Source organism: Lampetra planeri, chromosome 47, assembly GCF_965212315.1.
Source record: "Lampetra planeri chromosome 47, kcLamPlan1.2.h2, whole genome shotgun sequence".
NCBI lineage: Eukaryota > Metazoa > Chordata > Hyperoartia > Petromyzontiformes > Petromyzontidae > Lampetra > Lampetra planeri.
Window position 1 is genome coordinate 5,362,701 of NC_136153.1, and position 17,979 is coordinate 5,380,679.

The 17,979-nt window shown below is 49.0% G+C and overlaps 1 protein-coding gene across 7 annotated transcripts in view; it reads left to right on the forward strand.

Annotated features, from left to right (window-relative positions):
- LOC144733531 (dystrophin-like) overlaps nt 1–17,979 on the forward strand; it is a 393,684-nt gene that overhangs the window by 75,856 nt on the left and 299,849 nt on the right. For all 7 annotated transcript variants that reach the window (XM_078615485.1, XM_078615482.1, XM_078615479.1 and 4 more), the window contains 3 exons: nt 8,568–8,629; nt 14,250–14,342; nt 16,620–16,697. In XM_078615485.1, the coding sequence (XP_078471611.1) occupies nt 8,568–8,629; nt 14,250–14,342; nt 16,620–16,697 (233 nt within the window). The remainder of the gene's footprint in view (nt 1–8,567; nt 8,630–14,249; nt 14,343–16,619; nt 16,698–17,979) is intronic.

A 17,979-nucleotide genomic window follows, 5' to 3' on the forward strand; every position in this document is an offset into this window, starting at 1 on the left:
ACAGTGAGGTATTGTGTCCGCGCAAGACGATAAGTGATTTAATAGAGAGGGGAGGAGGACATTGTGTTGGAGACGCAGAACCAGGCACAGAGTGCCAGAGGAAAAGGTGACGATATCGAGCGTGGTCTCCCGTCGACTACCGCTGCATATTTTCGTTACTTGGTTAGAAATCCAGAGTGCTCGAAATGCAAACTGCATTCACGTGATTGATACAATGAGAAGCTGGGTGGGGGTGGGGGGGTAGCGTGCGGGGTATGCTCGGGCTTTCTCCTGTTCAGAATGGAGAAGCGTTTGCTGCGAGCAAACCCGTGCGTCGTCAGATTCGTGAGCTGTGGGTGCTATGCTTTATCGATTTGTTTTTTTTCTCCTCTCTTGCAGCTTAAGTAGTAGGGTGAGTGCAGAAAGAGACCGCCCTCGAAGGCCATCGATAACATCACGCCGGGGATTGAAACCCCACGTGGAGTAAATGCTGATGATGGGCTTGTTAGTTTATTTAATCCTGGCAGTGTGTGTGTGTGTGCCACGTTTCGTTTCAACTTTTTTTGCGTGGCCTGAAACCTTAAAAAAATAGCCCAGGGCGTACGTACACGGTCCACACCCGCAGATTGCTGTCCAGCCACCTCGTGACCACCTCCGCGGCCCCCCCCCCCCCCCCCGGTGGCTTTGAGAGTTTCAAAGATCGGTGCGATCCACCAAACCCCTCTTATGCCTCCCTTTCGTCTCGAGTCGTTGATCCGAACCCTATGCCTCTAAACCACCGAGCTGATGGCGTACAGCGTGTCAATAAAGTTATCGCTCATTGGTACATCGTTAAGACGGCAGCGTGGGCTAAGTCGATAATGAAAGTAATAGAATATATATTCTTTGGATGTTTCGGTAAAGTCACGAAGATGGGTTCTTCTTTGAACCGCTCTACGTGAATCTTGATTTGAAGCTATCGTGACTGCAGGAATCCATACTCGTTGGTTCTTTCGGTAAATTCACGTAGTTAGAAATAAAATAAAACAAATCGCGACGTTTCGAAATATCCCAAGAATAAGAATTCCTGCAGTCACGAAAGCTTTAAGTCAAGATTTAATGAATTACATTTTATAAAGCGCCCCTCTGCAAGCTACTCAAAGCGCTGTAAGTAAATTTGCTTTTCGCCAAGGGGAGGGAAAAGAAACGAAGTGTCCGTCTAAAGGTAATTTAGAGAACTCAAAACGAGTGAGTAAAACACGACTCGAAGTGGACTTAAACCACTGCCCTCGTCTCCAGGTTGTGAACAACGCTGGGGAAAAGGGGTTCCATGGACAGTGAGCAACACAACAAGACCCTCCGTAGTGATACAAAGACGGATTCCCCCGTGTAGCCTATAGCTGACTGTTTGGGCAAGTGCTGTTAGCGAGCACCTATGAAGGCCGGGACAGAACCACGCCGGACCGCCTTTGTCTCCCCAGTGGCGATGTTTATAACACCGCACCAGGTACTCATCTGAGGCTGAGTCAACCTAGATGAGGCCCATGATCGGTTCAGATAATCGCCACCGGTGTTGACCGTGAGCGGGAATCGAACTGGGGTCGCCGGGTTCGTAGCGCAGCGTGCTAACCACCACACGAACAACGGACGATGGCTACCTTCATGAAACTTTTGTGCTCGTAGCTCGAATGTCGATGCTACGTAAAAAAACCTATTAATTTCCCCCTGGCCGTATAACTCAGCTCCGACACGAAGAGGCAGTTAACGTAATTCCGTCATTTTTCTGGCGCTCGCTCGCTCGCACAAAGGCTACGTTTATGTAATTTCGAGAAGTGTTACAGCCATTTATTTTCGCTGCTCCAGCAGCAGCAGCATGTTTACACTGGTGGCCCCCCCGGAGGGATGGGGTGTAGCGCTCGGTGCGTCTGGGGCTGCCTCCTCGGCTGCAGCGGCGGGGGAGATTGCACTGGGAAGGTCGGCCCGGTGCGGGAGAAACATTTTTTTATTTAAAAAAAATACCCACCCCCCCCCCCCCGATCGATGCATGGGGAAACAAACTCAACTTTTTTTTTGGAAGCCCAACGTCCAGACTCTTGTAGCAAGACCATTCGAGGGGGGCGGAGGTGGGGTGGCGTCAGCGATTGCTTACAAGCAAAAATCAAAGGCTTAGGTGCCGCCCGAAATGTGTTTTTTCGCTTGCGTGTAAAGATGCGGCGCTTGCAATTGCTTGCCCTCGCGTCACTGCTGGTGGGAAGGCCTCGGCTCGAGCCGCATGCTGCTCTTTTAAGGACTGCCTCGTGACGTTATTAAGAGACCACCTTCTCGTGTTCGCATGAAATTGCTGCTCTTGAAATATTGTTAGGGTTTTTTTTTTTAAACCAAATTCGATTTTAAAGAAAATGGCCCATGTCTTTTTGGCTGCTGACCCCTGGGCGACAGGGAGCTCTAGAGAGCCTCGTTTAGACGACGGTGTACTTTGCCCCCTTCAACCACGATGGCCAGGTGTCTTTTGAAGAGGTGTGAGTACCCACACTTTACCCTACCACACAGTTGCCAATTGACTCGCTGTGGTGTTACCCACCTTATACTGCTGAGTGGACAGAAGTGGCGAGGGAGGTGTCAGTTTTTGTACCAGTTTAAAGGGTAAAAACCTACTACTATATTTTGCCACTGGTAAAGGAGGTCTCATAGTGTAAATGCTTACCCCGAGCTCTCAATACTCTGATAGTGCGCTGTTTTTGAGTTGTACGCCTTTTGGCGTCATCTGGTCCAACACCAATGGAGACTAGGCTCTAAGGAAAGCTGTCTCGGGTGTGGACCAATCAACTTCAATGATAGTGCATATCATTACCATTATCAGAGTTGTTTCTTTTTGTTTGCATTTTGACTGCTTGTGTTGTGGTTATTGCAAACATGATGCCTTGTATAAAGGTGTCAGTTTTGTACCAGTTTAAAGGGTAAAAACCTATTTCAACTGCCACGTTGGCAATGTCGAATTGAACCGGTGACCTCTGGATTGCAAGTCCAGTGCGCTCACCATTACAACCACGGCAGGCCTACTTACGGATTCGTTTCTCATGGGATATTATCGGGGTCACTGGTAAAACGGCAGGTAGGTGAGTGACTAGTCGCCTTACTCCAGTCTACCAGTGAACTGGACAACTCTTCTTCTTGGTTCTTTCGGTAAAGTCGCGTAGAAGGGAAGTAATAAAATAATAAAAATAAAACATAATAAAATAATTCTCACGACGTTTCGGCCACAACACAAGCAGCCGGTCCTCAGGTGAAGAACATGTCTGTCGATAAGACAGAGTCTGAATTTATTTTATTACTTCCCTTCTACGTGACTTTACCGAAAGAACCAAGAAGATGAATCCCTGCAGTCACGAAAGCTTTAAATCGAAATTTGGACAACTCTGATAATGATATGCACTGTTCTTGAAATTGATTGGTTCAGTCTTGGTGCCAGATAAAAGAGTAAAACCTTATTACTATATCTTGCTACTGGCAAAGGAGGTCTCATAGTGTAAATGCTTACCCCGAGCTCTCAATACAATGATAGTGCGCTGTTTTTGAGTTGTACGCCTTTTTGGTGTAATCTGGTCCAACACCAGTGGAGACTAGGCTCTAAGAAAAGCCGTCTCGGGTGTGGACCAATCAATTTCAAGGACAGTGCATATCATTATCAGAGTTGTCTCTTTTTGTTTGCATTTTGACTGCGTTTGTGGTGGTTATTGCAAACATGATCCCTTGTATAAAGGTGTCGGTTTTGGTGCCAGATAAAAGGGTCAAAACCTATTACCAGTGAATTGGAGTTGGCGCCCGTACTCCATAGCCACAGCCATATCGAGAAGTGTGTATGTAATTTTGAACTTATTTCACACCGTACATAGCCAACCGTGCTAATTGGATGTTTGTCATACCTCGGTTGCGGTAATACTTTCCATGTCGCCAATCTGGACGGACTCAGCTGAACTTGAGCCCTCCATCACAGCTAATTATTATTTTCGTAAGGCAGAGGTGACGATAAACATGGGAGTCTTTTTTTGTCGCTTTATCATGTTATGCTAGGAGATGCTTTTTTAGCATCTGAGTTCGGTGGAATCTTGGGTTTGTTACCGCTCCATTCAGACGCTCACAATGCAGAGCTTTTGGGGGAGCCACTAATGCCAGGTTATTTATCCAGGAAAAGCCCCAAATAAGTCTCATGATTCCTCATCAGGAGGGGTCTTGCATGGGAGAAAACCCATGCCGATGGTGGTGCAACACTGAGTTCGAGGCCATGGTGGGGTGAATTGCCGAGTGGATATCCGAGCTGATCCCACGGCTCGCCTCTGACCAGCCCACATTGACCAGTGTAGCAAAGTATGGGTAAAAGCACCCTTGAGTTACGTGGCATGGGGTGGCCTTCATCCAGCAATGGATTGACAAAGGACTGGCAGTTAAAAGTTTACAGTAACAAATAACAACCGCAACGGTTTATATAGCCCTACTCTATGCATTGCTTTTCACTGTAAAAAAAACACGAATATTGCATGTATTTAGAAATATCTTCGTGATATCTTGATTGTTTTAGCAGATGTATTCCTTGATGTGACAGGCAAAACAAATGGGCTTGCTCTATGGACTCAATGACATTCCACTGGCCACAGTAAATACCATCTCCTCGCGAGAATAAATTACGTAAGGATCTGGCCATTATATTTTCTTGCTCTGGAATGCCGTGCAGGACTCTTTTGCTTACGAACCCCGCACGCTAATGAAATATTGCATGTTTTTCCCCGCGCGGTGCAGTTTGATAGGATTTCACCAGCGCAGGAATGTTTCCATTTCAGAGACAGCAACGCGCGCGCACCCATACATCACAGAAAGACCTCCCACAATTTTCAAGATTTCGTGATTTTAAAAACAACAAACGAAAACGGGGTTCTCGGTCTCATAGAATGTTAAGTGGTTCTCTTGCACGCCGGTTAGAATAAAGGATCTTTCACGACACAAAAGGCATTGGGGCTTCTCTGGGGATAATTCTGACTTCTGCTTGCGGTGGGTGGTGTGGTTGCAGTTTGCGTGTGTTTTTGTCTTGATGTTTGTGTGGGTGGTGTCGAGCGGCAGTGTCGCGGTTAGCGCCGCTGCGCTTCGAACCCTGTGACCCGCGGTCGATTCTCTGACGGCCAACACCAGGTGACGATTATCTGGGCTTCCCCTAGGTCGGCTCAGTCTCAAATTAGTAGTTGGTGCGGTGTGTAAACATCGCCACTGGGGAGACGAAGGCTGTCGGGCGTGGTGCTGGCCACACAACCCCCTCGTGTGCCATGCCGGCCTTCATAGGTGCTCACTAGCAGCACTTGCCCCAACAGTCTGTTACAGGCTATACGGGGGGGGGTGCCTTTGCCTTTTGTTTGTGGGTGGTGCATGGGTAATGTGGGCATTGGTCCACGTGAGTGCATACATCCTCTTGTCTGTGTGCGAGTAGCAGTGCAGTGGTTAGCGCGTTGTTAGATCCCCACGCTTCGCAAACATCGGTGGCACATTTCTGAACCAAGTCCCTGGAGCGGTGTGTGTAGCCATGAGCACTGGGGAGACAAAGGTGGCTGGGCGTGGTGCTGACCACACTCCATCCTTGCGTGCCAGGTCAGCCCTAATAGGTGCTCGCTAACATCACTTTCCCCAACAGCCTATGGAGGCTACATGGAGGATTTCTGTTTTTTGTACATTGAATGTTGGCTCTAGAATCCGAATGGGAATCATTCTTTATACTGGGGGAATCCAATGAGATATAAAGTTCCTTGCTCACAGATGTCCATTAGTCCAGGTTGATCGGTGCTTGCCGACTGCCCTCGTCCCAATAGTCTCAGTGGCTATGCTAACTGCGTAAACTGTAGGCTTGTGCACAGGAAAGAAATATAGAGCGATAGATTTAAGCCGCATTTCAAACTGTTATGATGCGTGCCACTACAATATACACTGCCCATTGTTCCAAAGTAATCCAAGCTCTACGCAGGCGTCGCTTTTCTTCCGCTCTATTAACATTTGGGGCTCCCGGCTGCAAACATTTATGTGCCGTGATGTCCACGTTGTATAACCGCCAATTTCGCGCTAGTCTCAGTAACTTGGCCTTTCCGAAGTGTCTCCGATTCGCCCTTCTGTGCCAACAACGATGTTTTCCAGTAGGGGGGGGGTCTAAATAGTTCCATGGTAGACGAAGACAAAGATCCCCCGTGTAGCTTTAGCAACTGTTGGGGCAAGTGCTGTCAGCGAGGTAGCACCTAATGAAGGCCGGCACGGCACACGAGGTGGTGGGTAGCCAACATCACGCCCGGCCGCCTTTGTCTCCCCAGTGGCGATGTTTACACTGCACCAGGTACTCATTTGAGGCCGAGTCGACCTAGCGGAGGCCCAGGACGCGGTTTAAATAATCGTCACCGGTGTTGGCCGTGAGCGGGGATTGAACTCGGGTCGCCGTGTTCACAGAGCAGAGCGCTAACCGCTACACACAAAAAACAAAGATTCCCCTATAGCCTGAGCAGACTGTTGGGGCAAGTCCTGTTAGTGAGCACCTAATGAAGGCCGGCATGGCACACAAAGGGGGTGGGTGGCCAACACCACACCCGGCTGCTACACTACCACTCCACACACACATGGCTTTGGCATGTGCCTCCGTGCCAGAGTATGCGTGTCCACGATGTGCATCGATTCATTCGTAGTGTTGAAGACTTGGTTCACACGCTTCCGATGTCGTCGCCTAAAATCGTGTGAAATAGCAGACCGTGTTATATTCGTATTACATTTTGTAGCAACGGGTTTGCATTGCCCCCTGTTTGCCACTACATTTTGCGGTGCGTACACAGGGCACGTACAGCCAAAACTTGTCAAGTCCACTGCGCGAGGAAACCGCCGCACGCCATATCGGTCACGGTGGCTGTTTGGCCATACTTCACCAACACTGGCGTTGGTGAAGGTGGGGAGCAAGTTCAAGTTTATTTATTAGGTATAGCCCTGTGAGCCATTCGGCTCTTGAATCGGGTGCAACCGCAACAAACAAAAAACAAAAACATGAACAAAAAACATCTTAAAGTGAATATGTGACTGAGTGCAAACAGAAAATCCAAGAAAAGACAGCAAAATATTGCAGAAAAAAATCACCGTCCACCAACGCTGTGTGCAAAAATCCCAGTGGGATGCAAGTCAAACAACAACAACAACCACAAGACAACTTAGATTAAGGCCATCAGTCTAACTCCGTACTACAACAAACAAACATGGCCAAACCAATACACTTTTCGGAATCACCAAAATAAAGCCATGAAAACAATGAAACAGTGATCATAGGAACTGTGACGAGATGCGGGAGCATAGAAGTACAACACCACAGTGCCGCAGCTTCCGATGACAATTTGCCACGCAATGGTGGTCACCGGTCCAAGCAACTCTGTGCAGTTTCAAACCCTGCTTGGCTTCTGAGTGCTGATGAGACGTGGGGCGCATTCCCAGTGATCTTGGTCACAGTGGCTAGAATAGGAGGAAATATACATTCGACTCTTGATTCGAACCGTAACCCCCCCAACTCCTAATCGTGACTAATAAATAAAATATGCAAGGGGGAAGGGGGGAGTGCAGAGACCAACTCTGACGTGAATGCAGCAACACTCGGCACGGAGAGTGCTTAATTCGTTTCTCCGCGAAGGGCGTGTGTGCCACACGAAACATCGCAACACACACACACGCGGACGTGTCCGAGTGTTTATAGCGAGTTTGGCAGAAGGATGGGGAAGAACCACCCCCCAGTTTTCTTCACCAAGTTCGAAATTCGACAACTGCGGCAGAGCAGCGCTGCCAGATGTTCGCCGTCTCTTGTACGAGCGACCGCATGGGCAACGTCACGTCGTGTGCTGAGCGACGTACATTCACTGGCCGTTTATTTAACTTTTCTTCTCGGTTGTGCGCTTCGTTACTGCCCTGCCCCATGGCCGCGTGTAATCTGCAAGCAGCGTGTGAGACCGTGTGCTCGAATGTAGTGGCCGGAATCCCCCCACTCACTCTCTTGTCATTCTAACTTTTATTTGTTTGTTTCGGAGCCGGAGCGTACACGTCCGCATGCCGATATGCTCTAGAGGGGGCCCAGATCTATGGAGAAGCTCTGCTCTTAATCGATCAAGTGGGATTCTTTTTCTTTTTGACACGAAGCCTCTGACCGAATCGCCCGAAATGTGCCCGATTTGCGTTTAGCTCTCAGAAGCTAAGCGGACTTGAGCCCGGACAGTGCTCAGATGGGCGACCGACGTATGTGCAAACTTTTTGTCATAGGCGGCTGTGGGGGTGTGGGCTACGGTGTGAGCCGCAAAGGCCAGTGCAGCAGAATCGATTGTTGTACTGTGCTTCTGTGCTACCGCGTCTGTGGTTCCCCCCCCCATCCTGCCTTCGCCAACCGGGACTGACCATCAAGTTTGAAATACGGTCCCAAGAACCCACGCGGGGGGGGGGAGGGGAATGGGGAGGCCTTCATCCAGCAGTGGATTGCCAACAGGGCTGTACATATGTGCACGTGCATGCTTGGTACACTGCAAGGCTGTTGCCAGTGCTTACCTGTCTTGTTGTTGTTTGTCATCTAGATGAGCGGGTGGGCGTGCAGAGAAAGACCTTCACCAAGTGGATCAACTCGCAGCTGGCAAAGGTGAGAGCCCATATTCTTGGTTCTTTCAATGTGTTGTGGCCGAAACGTCGTGAATTTCATTGGGACGCTGTCTTTCCGGCAGCTCTGTTCTTCACCTGAGGATGGCTGCTTGTGTTGTGGCCGAAATGTCGTGAGAATTATATTTTATTATGTTTTATTTTTATTATTTTATTATTTCCCTTCTACGTGACTTTACCGAAATAACCAAGAATATGAATCCCTGCAGTCACGAAAGCTTTAAATCGAAATTTAAAGTGAGAGCCCCTTATACTTTCTGCGCTTATCTTGGTTGTTTGTTCGCCGTCGCGCTGCTGCCGCCACACAAACCCCTCCGTTGCGTTTTCCGGTTGTGCCGCCGCGATTGTCCGACGTTTTGCAGATCGGCCTAAAGAACGCATCGCAAGAAGGGGGGGGGGGGTGTACGCATTGTTGCCATCTCTCTTGACGCCATGCAAGGCAGTCGTTGGAGCCAAGGGCCAGCAAGGGTGTCTGTTGGGGCAGCGCTAACTTAACTGCGATTTAGTGTCTCTGATATGTGTAATATATACAGTATTTTGTTTATGTAAATGATGCTGGAAATGTTCCGCCGACCCAAATGAGTGAATGTCCATTTAAATTAGCTACATTTTAAGAGTGGCAAAAATTAAAGTAACGATTATGGCGCTTGATTTAGTAAAATGTAGGTGGCTGGTGTGGCCCGGGATTTGGTGCACTGTGCAGGCGCCCCTGAGGACCTGGGTTCAACTCTGGGTTCAGCAGCCAGTGACTAAGCCGTGTGCCTAAGTGTAGTCAGCAGCCCGTTCAGCAATCGATTTGGTATGATTTACAGTGTGACGAACACCTTTTGGATGTATGACAGAGCAAATAAAAAAAATTGCACATCTCTATTCTCCTCCACATGTGTTCAGATGCTTAATTGCATCGTTATAATTACTTTAATTAAAATTAATTATATATACCCCCAACCCCTCCTTAACACTCCCAGCTGTCCTACTGTCACTAAAACTGCACTGCCACGTTTAATAATAACCCCATTCTTAATTTCAAACCATTATCATCTCATGGAGCAATTTCGTAATTGCTGTGTAAAGCGCCCTTTGGTTAAAGCGCCTTTTGGTGAAGACGCGATATAAATCTGGACGAGATGAGATGGGCTCGTGAGAACGCAGCTCAAATCGCGGGTGGCTGAAGCGGACGCACTGAGCCAGTGACGGCCCGGTGCCTCCGATCCCCTGAGCGCCCAGGGCAAGGTGCAGTCGGTGTCGCCTGCCCCCCAAAATAAAAATCCGAGCCTCCAACTGCTCCGTTTCCAACAATTCAGTCGCAGGCTTGCCCCCCCCCACCCCCCAACTCAGCAGGGGTGCCCTGGACAGCCGCCCCCGCCCTTGCTTCCACCACAGCGGATTACTTGTCACTGTTCATCACTGGTTATGACTATCTTGGCCTCTTGAGATCTCCCCCGGTTAAACAAATACACTCTCGACTACGAGGCTTCTACGCCTGGTGGGGTTGGCGACTTAAAGGGGGGGCCCCCCTTTGCCCGCTGGTTCGCCGTGATCAGCTCAGGCTGGCCTCCTCGGTTTGGCACCCGTGGGAAAGGTCAATGTTGCTCGTGGAGTCGTCGCCGCCGGAGTGCGAGGGCTCTGACCCGGCGAGGCTTGCTCTAGGATCGACCGCCGCAAGGGGGGGAGGGGGGTGCGATGCATGTGTTCCCACTCTCGCCGCCAGTCTGCCCGCCCGCCCTATTTATGCGAAGCGGCAGGGAGGAAAACCGGACAACGCCGCCTTGGAAAATGTGTGCTTCTTGCTGCTTGCTGGGACCACAGCCGTCGCCACTGCTGCTGCATGCTGGGGCCGCTGCTGCTGCTGCTGCATGCTAGGGCGGCATGCTGGGGCCACATGCTCCCACGTGTCCCCCCGCAACCCCCCCTTGCGCGTGAATCGCAAAGCGAGACAGCATCTGGTCTTCATCATGGCTCTCTCCGCACGGCCCCCTTAAGCAGCTGGCATCCAAAACCAGATGAGATGGGGGCACGCACCCTGCACCGCGGCCTTGACAATACAGGAAGTCTAGGACACACATGCAGCAGCACCATTGATCTCCAATACCGGAGCAGTAGCGAACCGGGTTTTCCACGTGCACTTTATCACACAGAGCTTTTCTTTGTTGCCTGTCGCATTTGAGCGCGTATATGTGCGTGATAAATGGCTTTCAAAAGTTGCAAGCGATCGGGGAAGGGTTCTTGTCTAATGTGGAACATGAGGCAGCCTTGGTTTGGATGCAGCCAAACCATGCATGTCGCCATGTGGGTGAATTTTTTTGGATGCGGTGGCGAGATGTTAACTCCCTCGCCTGGTATGTAGGAGGTCCTGTAATATTTGGAGTTTAAATGTTCTCCCCATGGTCGGGTGGATTTTGCTCTGGGTCCTCCGGTTTTTCCCCTACACATTTTCGAAACACGCGTTGATTTGGCTGCTATACATCTCCGCATGATGAGCCACTTCATTGAGCGATCCCTTTTGGCCAGGTCGCTTGTGAAAAAGAGCTGGGCCTTACCTGGTAAGATAAAAAATATCTTCGTCTAGTTCCGGTTTATTTCCATCGTTGTGGTTGTGTGCCTAAAATGTGCGCGTGTGCGATGGTGAATGGGAAGCGCCTTCATTGCACTTTGAACCCAGTCGTCTGGGGTGGATTTCCGGCCAGGTCTAAGAGGCCGTCCATAAATGACGTCACGTACCTGGGGGGTGGGGGGGGGGTCAGACATTTGTAACGATGTGTGACGAGGGGGGAGGGGGTTTGAGAAATGTGACGTCGCATCAAAATGCGCAACTTTAAAATAAATATAGAATTGTTATAACAATACTAATTGTTATAACAACACTCCTACAACATCAGAGTGCAGCGGCACATTGAATACGCATTACAAAGACAATAGTTTAAAGCATATTTTATTTTCAAAATGGGAATATGGTTTGGGGGGGGGCAGAGCTTTGTGACGTCATATTTGAGGGGGGTCTGACTTTTTATGACGCCGTGTGACGAGGGGGGGGGGTAAAAAATCGTCCAAAATCGCGTGACATCATTTATGGATGGCCCCCTAACATCCAGTGCAAGTGATATCTGAAGCAGTCTTGGTCCTCCTCGGGTCGACTGCCTTAAGTAAGTACAGTCATACCTCGGTATACGACCGCTTTGGAATACGGCGTGTTTTGACGAAAAAAATGTCTTGCTTGGGATACGACGTCTTGCTTGGGATACGACGCGCTTGCTAGAACTTGTATGGGTCGGGATGAGTCACCGCGTACTCGCGTAGACCCCGTTCATGACTCCTCCCCTTCCTCACCACCATCCTCGTAGGCTATCAACTCCTCTCAGCAAGGTAAAGTGACGTTACAATACATTTTTATTTCAATAAATTTTAATTTATTTATGCATTTTAGTAATAAATAGTGTCTAAATTATTTTATGCAACCCTATTAATGTATAATATGCCATTTAAAATATAATTTCTTATACTCTGGAACGGATTGTTTCCTTTCCCTTTATTTCTTATGGGAAAAATTCGTTTGGTATACGTCATTTTCGGTATAAGTCCTACCTTCTGGAACTAATTAACGACGTGTACCGAGGTGCCACTGTATCTATTGCCGTGTGCAAACCATCAGAACTGGGCAGACAAAAGCAGGAAAGCCACGCATGGTGCCGGCCTCGCCACCGTTTGTGTGTGCCGTGCGTAGCCTTAATATTGTTTTTGCTGCCGCTTGCCCCAACAGTCCATCGTGTAGGTTAATCTCGCACTCTTTCAGTGAGCCCCCTGTTGAATTCTTGGTCAAGGGTGTCATTGGCAATGGGCAACTGGCCCCCATCCTAGGCAGACTTATTTATAAAAATGAATGCCTGGAACGTCCCTTCTTGTCAGCACCCAACTGTTGGCAGGAAACTCTGTCTGGGCATGGTGATGGGTGACAGAGGCCGTGTTTTAAGCCGGGGCAATTGTCCCTGTGTATAACATTAGGGTCAGCCTAAACACTCCACTTTGCACTTCAACCCGAGGACCAATTCCATGGCTGAAATGAGGAGCGAGTGATATATTCTGATCTGATCCTGGGCATCCAACTTCAGCAACCTGCAATTGACCAGCACTGTGAAATATGGCCAAACAACTACGCCCCCACCCCCTCCCCATGTGACTTTCAAAGAAGTGGGAAATCTTTTCGATTTAAAGCTTTCGTGACTGCAGGGATTCATATTCTTGGTTATTTCGGTAAAGTCACATAGAAAGGAAATAAAAAAAGCAAAGCAGGTGAAGAAACAGAGCTGTCGGAAAGACGGCTGCTTGCGTTGTGGCCGAAACGTCGTGAGAATTTTATTTTATTGTTTCATTTGTATTATTTTATTATTTCCCTTCTACGTTATTTTACCGAAAGAACCAAGAATACAAGTGGGAAATCCTTCATCCAGGGAGTGGATTAATAAAGCTCTCAAATCGTGTTTATAATGAATTAATCATGGTTTACATGTCAGCCCATTATGCGTAACGTGTATTACTTAGCGGTGAATGTGGAGCTCGCTGTTAATGACCAGCTGGCAGAGCCTTGTCGTGCTTCTCGGTGTGAGCGATGCAGAGGTCGCAACCGGGTACCCGATACCCGTACCCTACCCGATACCCGGCCGGGTACGGGTAGCCGGGTATCGGGTAGGGTACGGGTAAGGAATCAAAACCCGTTTGCGACCTCTGGAGCGATGGTGGCACGCCGTGATCGCGGCGCGTAGACTCTGGCGTAGGGTTGACGCAGCTCAGCAACAACAACATCATCGCTGCAACGACCGCCCTGCCTCCAACTTCTCGCCCGCTGCTAACTTGCCCCCCTATCCCCCCCCCCCCCTCCGCAAAAACCTATTTAATTTCACTACCCTCTGAGCGTGGGGCTCGCCTAACCATTGACCCGCTTCGTGTGCTGTTGTGCCGGTAATAGCAGCCCCGCTAGCAACGTGCGTCCCCAGCAATCTAGGCAGGTTAAGTGGACAAATTGTGTGTGTGTGCCTGTGTCTTCAACGGTAGTGTAGCGGTTAGCGCGCTGCGCTTCGAACCTGGCGACCCGGGTTCGATTCCCACTCACGGCCTCCCCTAGGTCGACACAGCCTCAAATGAGTACCTGGTGCGATGTGTAAACATCGCCACTAGGGAGACAAAGGCGGCCGGGCGTGGTGTTGGCCACCCACCCCTCGTGTGCCTTGCCGGCCTTTATAGGTGCAGCACTTGACCCTACAGTCTGTTAAGGCTATACGAGGGATCTTTGTCCTTAACGTGCACATAGCCTGGCACCACCACCGTGGTGATGTCACAGCTACTTAGTGGCGAATGGCGGTTGTTGTTGTGTGTCCGTGGGGAGTGTTGGCAGCAGTGGGTTAGCGCGCAGCGCTGCTGCAAACACTGCGCACAGAGTTTGATTCATGACCACGGCTGACATCCCCTAGGTCGACTCGGCCTTAAGTGAGTACCTGGCGCAGTGTGTAAATATGTTGCCGTGTGGTTTGTCAGCCTTTAAAGGCCCCCATCAATCTGTTAAAGGCAACGTGGGGCGATGTTTGTCTTCGTTATTTATCTTGTGCATGCAGGCTGGAAGAGACCCTATCGAAGACTTGTTCTTGGACCTGCAGGATGGTAGAAAACTCCTAGAGTTGCTGGGAGGCCTTGTTGGGTTCCAACTGGTGAGTGTCACAATGCACAGAAAAAGACTTGCACGCAGAGATCACTTGCTTTCGTACGGCATGTAAGCAACAGTTTAACACGTAGCAGGCTTTCGCGACCAATATTATTCATAATGAACGTTTTTGGGTTTAGATCGCGTTATGTATAAACCCTCCACTACCCGACACAGCCAATCAGTAAACAAGTGTCACGTTGACAAAAGACAATTAGTTCACTGCTTTAGCCCACCGGTGTGTTGAAGCGTGAAACCACAACATTTACAATTTTTGAGTACGACGTTTCGCTGGTAATTGCATCCATTCTGGCGAATTGCCCGATGATGCTGGATGTAATTACCAGCGAAACGTCGTGCTACTCAAAAATTGTAAATGTTGTGGTTTCACGCTTCAACACACCGGTGGGCTAAAGCAGTGAACTATTTGTCTTTTGTCAACGTGACACTTTTTTACTGATTGGCCGTGTCGGGTGGTGGAGGGTTACGACACATTTATACATAACGCGATCTAAACCCAAAAACGTTGATTATGAATGTAAGCAACAGTTTGCATAGGTGATGTCATCGTTGAACGTGTTAAGCTCCTTCGACCAATCCAAGGCGACCAGTAAGACGCTGGTACGCATTGCAACAATACCCTCCAGGGCGTGTGGCGTGGATGGCGCCCTCGAAGGTTCTGGGCTTTACCACAGTCGCAGTTTGGCGATTCGTTGATTTTGCATTAATGGAACGACGTGCCCATCTCCCGTGCTGCATCCGAGCTCGGCTCGGTGTGGTCGTGGAATATTTGCCAGGTCGCGAGTGGACTCGATAAGTTTGCATGTGACCATTTAGCCAATGACCAGAGCGAGGGTTATACTGGACACGGTATGGAAATATCACACCGTGGCTGCCTGTCCACTGGAATATGTGGCCACATGAGCAGTTGCTACAGCCAGAGCGACATGGTGTGCCGGGCACGGACGGACCCGTCGGAAATGAATCCCCGACTGCATAGAGACGTACGTAATGAGAAAGTCGCTATTGGGAGTCGTTGGATCAATTGTAATTTATTGCTGTGCTATTTTGTTTTGGGTAGAACACGAGTTTTTTTTTTACCTTATTCTGCTCATGACCTACAGAACATTCACAGTTTCTCCTTTGTGTAAAAGTAACAGGAGAGAAGAAAATTGACCGGTTTCAGTTAAAAGGTCAAAAAGTTTTGTGGGTGCACTAATTTATATGTGTGTGTGTATGTGTGTGTTTTAAAGGTTTTACGAAATGTTAATCGAAAAGTCGTTTTGGGCAAAATATCAACTTCAGACTTGTTTTTTTTCTTTCTTTCTCTCTTGGAGGCCACATCCCATATGCGTAAAGAGTTAGTGTGTGATTTACAGGTGCCGGAAACAATCGTGGAATTTGGCTTTCGGTCCTCATTCTCTGCCTCCTTGAATGTGTGCGCATATGTGCATGTGTTTTATTTTTTTCAACTACACAAAGAACCAAACTCTGACCGTTCCTGCACTCCTTCCACTAAGCTCCATAACTTCCTGAAGTGTTATTATTTATCTCTCTTTATATATCTTCGGTGTTTGAAGTATCAGTTGCGATTGGTGTATTTGGCATTTACACTTGATTACTATCATTATTATTACGAAGATTGTTTACCCAGTAAGCCTCGTCGAGTCTCAACTCTTTTAGGAGGGTCCTGCCAAGTTTTTTGCAGTATGGGGGCAATTTAGTAATTTTCATTACATTTTGAAACGTGGCAAAGAAAATTGGACCGTGACATCGCGGGATATTTAACGTCCACTGGAAAGCAGATGGCATGTCGAGTATTTTACGCTTGATACACCCAAAGTATTAACCAGAGCTGCCTTCGAAGGTAGGACTGCAAATCTCTCCAATAAGCGTTTTAAATGTACGTTCAACTTCTTTCGCACCGTACGGAACCTACCATGCTAATCCGAGGTGCTGTGTCGCTTGTGCCGTGCCACTGCCAGTTGGGCTTGCGATCTCAGGGCCAGTCTCCCAAGATTGATTCTTTCTCCCTCTAATTTTCTAAACGGGGGCAGAAGCATTTGCAAAAAAATTGTCTGCGTAGTCTTCGCGTTTCTGTTTACGTCTCGTGCCACTCCGGGGCGATCAGGGATGTTTGGAAGGGGTTGGAAGGGAGGGGGGGGTAAGGATTTAAAACAGAAGCGGTGGTGCCACAAAGTCTGGGTGCGACACGCGAGAGCTCAGCGTCTTCGCGAGTGACCCCCCCCGCCCCCCACGACTGATTTCCTCTCTCTCCCGTCAGCCCGTGGAGCGCGGCGCGTCGCGACTCCATGCCCTCAACAACGTCACCAGGGCCCTGCACGTCCTGCGCTCCAACAACGTAAGCACGCGGAGAGGGCTCAGCCCAGTGGCACGCGTTGTCGAAGTGCGCATGTGATGCAACCTCTTAGGTTTCGCAAAGGTCGGCATCTCCTGCAGCGCATAAGCCTCCCCGCGTTTTTTTTACACGTGTTAATGACGTCGACTGTCTGGCTTGTCCAGGGCAGGGACAATCGATTGCGTTTTGCTTGCGTTAGCTGGAGCGTCGTTGACGCTTATTGGCCCCACTGCAGTGTCGGCAAGCGAGGCTGCCTAAGCCTGTGATTGCTTGATGTGGCACGCGTGGGTGGCGAGGAGCCATTGGGATTGAAGCGAGGGGTGTGGGTGTCCGGTGAATGCAGCCCCGAATTCTGGCTTCAGGTGCGTTTTTTTAGTTGATTCGGGCGAAGATTTGCGGCAGAAGCCAGACGAGGTGGGGGGGGGGCCTTTTAATTCCTTGCACCGCAGCTCATGCCAACCACACGGCACCGCAGCGAGCTGCTACAGGGTGGCAGGGCCCACGAACAACTTTAAGACGTACTAATAGGGGTTTTCCCCTTTTTTCTGGCAACAAAACTGACACCTTTTGCAACGAATCATGCTTACATTAACCACAATACTTGCAGTCAAATGCAAACAAAAAAACAATACTCTGATAATGTATGCATTGTCTTTGAAACTGATTGGTCCACACCAGAGACAGCTTTCTTTGGCGTCATCTGGTCGAACACCATATGAGACGAGGCTCCAAAGAAAGCTGTCTCTGGTGTGGACCAATCAGTTTCAAAGACAATGCATACATTATCAGAGTATTGTTTTTTGTTTGCATTTGACTGCAAGTATTGTGGTTAATGTAAGCATGATTCCTTGCAAAAGGTGTCAGTTTTGTTTCCAGAAAAAAAAGGGGAAAAACCCTATTGTATATTTTGGTACTGGCAAAGGAGGTCCCATGATGTAACTTTAAGACGACAACGCCGAAGCACCTCCCTCGCGATTGGCACTTCAGTTGAGCCACAGCTGCATTAAACGAGCACGCATATTCAGGCGATGCACCCCCTGGAAATACGGTGTACGTCGTGATCCATTAATCTGGGAGTCCTCGGGGCAATGATGTCATTAGTGTCATTTACTTGCTGCTGCTGCTGGGTTTTTTTATTTTCCGCGAAATGAAGAAGTTACCAATTTACGGCGACGCTCGCGTAAATGTTTACTCTTTGCTCGCGGAAGCCTTTTGCCATTTTGGTTCTTTTAACGTCTTTCAAATTATCCTCCCTTGGTCTTCTGGGAAATGGTGCAGAAGCAGG